General features: G+C 44.1%; 1 protein-coding gene across 1 annotated transcript; it reads right to left on the bottom strand.

The window, feature by feature from the left end:
- Window positions 1–1,970, bottom strand: LOC123452351 (upstream activation factor subunit spp27). Its single transcript, XM_045128993.1, has 2 exons — window positions 1,625–1,970; window positions 1–355 (listed from the first exon to the last, which is right to left on the bottom strand). Exons 1-2 carry the CDS (start codon window positions 1,913–1,915, stop codon window positions 230–232), a joined length of 417 nt encoding a protein of 138 aa, XP_044984928.1. The 5' UTR covers window positions 1,916–1,970; the 3' UTR covers window positions 1–229.
- Window positions 1,971–2,718: the final 748 nt, after the last annotated feature.

Genomic DNA, 2,718 nt, shown 5'->3' with positions numbered 1-2,718 from the left:
TGCCAGAACACTATGCATACACAAACCGTCTGCAAGCATAAGAGCTTAAAGCTGTTAAAGACGTTCCATATTGTTACTGCCAGAAGTACACTAACATCATTGTCCGCAGAGAGCAAAAGAACCCTAGAAGTCGAGCCGACTCGGACCAACAAGACAAACCTACGCACCGCCGAGACCACCAGAAAGTAGAAACCATCTACGCTAACTCGACTACTCCACGGAAGAGGCTTCATGGAACCTTCACAAAGTGAGGGCTCAGAAGCTTGGCAACCTCCAGGAACCCAACACGCTCTCGGCCTGCAAACAGGGCTTTCAGCTTCTCGTCGCACACGATGATCTTCTTGTCCTCAGGGTCCTGGAAAAATAGCAGGGCAGAATGAGAAGCGCAGCTAGAAAAAAGCAGGGCAGAATGAGAAGCGCAGCTAGAAAATAGCAGGGCAGAATGAGAAGGGCAGCTAGGAAATAGCAGGTGCGTATGTAGATACTACGTAGTTAAATCCTTATATGTGGATCAGAAAACGAAAATACCATACTTCACTCGAATAGATGTACTACGAGTAGCTTAATATGTTGGAGTGTAAGGCAGCAACTCATCCTCATCAAATCAACCAAGCTATGTTCAGTCACTGGTCGCTATTCGTCACCCTGGGTGAGGAATAGTTATTCTTCACCCCCCTCTATTTTAACATCAATGCACCGTAATTTTACGTTCCGTAAATTTTGTCTTATTTTATATGTAAAAAGAGACCGTAAAAAAATATAATCAATGTAAAAATATTTTATGTCACGTAAAATTACGACCATACAAGAATAGTCCAAAAAATACAATAAACTTAATTTTTTTTGGTCTTGTGACCTATATTTTTGTTTTTCTTTTGTCAAATATATATATATATATATATATATATATATTGCGAACATACCACCATTCAGTCATTTACACAACACAAGCAATCAAAAAACATGTTTACAAATAGGAATGCCACATGAGAAAGATAGATATTTCAGACTATCACCGGTCAATTCATTACGCTAGAAACATCTTACATACACTCTACTAGTAGTAACTGATGTGCAATACATAACAGCAAAAATGTTCACAGCAAAACATCTGTTCGTACCATGAGAAGATAGAAATGACACATCAATTTGCACTCGGGTCAAACAAGAGCAAGAACATTCCACAGGCATGAGCAGAAGAAACCCAACACTGCATACTGGCAAGACAACAACATGATGCGGCTTTCCCAGAAGTAAAGAGCCACTGTAACATGTAAGCAACAACATGATGCGGCTTTCCCAGAAGTAAAGAGCCACTGTAACATGTAAGCAACGTCGCCGTTTTATGCTGGGCTTCTAGATCTGGCGAAGATGGACAGTGGCTGGGGTCAAACAAGGCTGTACTGGAGCAAAACGTCACATTACGCCAGCAAGATCTTGACACCTATTCCGAACGCAAATCTCAGATTTGCTCCTGCCAGACACTAGCTAAACGCCAACAAGCGATTCCATCTTACGCATCCCTTTCCCACTCCATCTTTTGCATCCAAATCAACTACTACTACGCCAAAAGAGCAACCTGGCAATGGGACACCTAGGGTTTGAGGGGTTCGCGTGGGTATACCTGGAGGTTGTTCTGCTTGATGTAGGCCCAGATGCGCTTCATGGCCTCGGTGCGGGGGACCTCGGCGGCGCCCATGAACGCCTGCAGCGCCGGGGACACGGGCCGGGGAATCGTGATGCCGGTCGCCGCCCTCTTCTTATTGGGGGCCGCCGCCGCGGCTGTAGACTTGGCCGCGGCGCGCACGACCACGGCGGCAGTGGGAGCTGCGCGGCGCAGCCGCGCGAAGGAGGCCGACGGACGGAGGAGAGCGAGAGGGGAGAAGACGGTGGTGAGCATGGATGCGGCCGCCATTTGGGGGTCTCTTCTCTTGGGTCGCTTCGGCGTGGGGGTTTCTCTTTGGATAATGGCTGTGGGGAACAAGGGTTTGGCTCAACGTTTTAAATAGCGCCCCATGACTTTTTTTTTTCTCCGAGAAACTTTCAATTCATTCCTCGTCGAGTGAGCCAAAAGCACACATTGCTTCCCAAGTCAAGCAAACTTTATTATACTAGTAGACAGTCGAAAAACTGTCTTGCAAAGGCTTCATATAATCACGACACCAAAACAACATCCATTACCACTAAAGAGAAGCGTATATCGAAATGATCAAACCTAGAGACACATAATGGAAGACGAGCACAAACATTATCCAAACAAACCCATCAAAGACTAACACTGATCAAATCTCTGTAGGATCCGAAGTATGTATAGAGGGAGGTGATTAGACTACTTGACCAAATCAATACTTAGCATTTTTCTAATTTTAGTTGTGGGCAAGTTTTAGCAATTGTTCTATGTCAAGTACACCCTACACATGCAAGTCTAAGAGTATATCAATGAAAAGTAAAGACATGCACATGTAAATAGAGGATAGAGTGATACATCACAAACGTATCTATAATCTGTTTGTTCCATGCTCTTTTGGCTGACATTGTTATATGTTTTGCTACACTTTTATACCTTTTTACACATATTTGAACTAACCTACTAACTCATTGCACACAGTGCCAGTTTCTGTGTGCTGAGGTCTTTTAATTGCAGGGACTTTACCCCAATTTTCAGAGCCTCAAAAATCCTGAAAATATATATATAAATCAGCGTGACGGAAGCTCACG

This window comes from Hordeum vulgare, chromosome 5H (assembly GCF_904849725.1).
Source record: "Hordeum vulgare subsp. vulgare chromosome 5H, MorexV3_pseudomolecules_assembly, whole genome shotgun sequence".
NCBI classification, from domain to species: domain Eukaryota; kingdom Viridiplantae; phylum Streptophyta; class Magnoliopsida; order Poales; family Poaceae; genus Hordeum; species Hordeum vulgare.
Note: the sequence above shows the minus strand (reverse complement) of the source record. Positions and strands in the feature narration are given on the sequence as shown.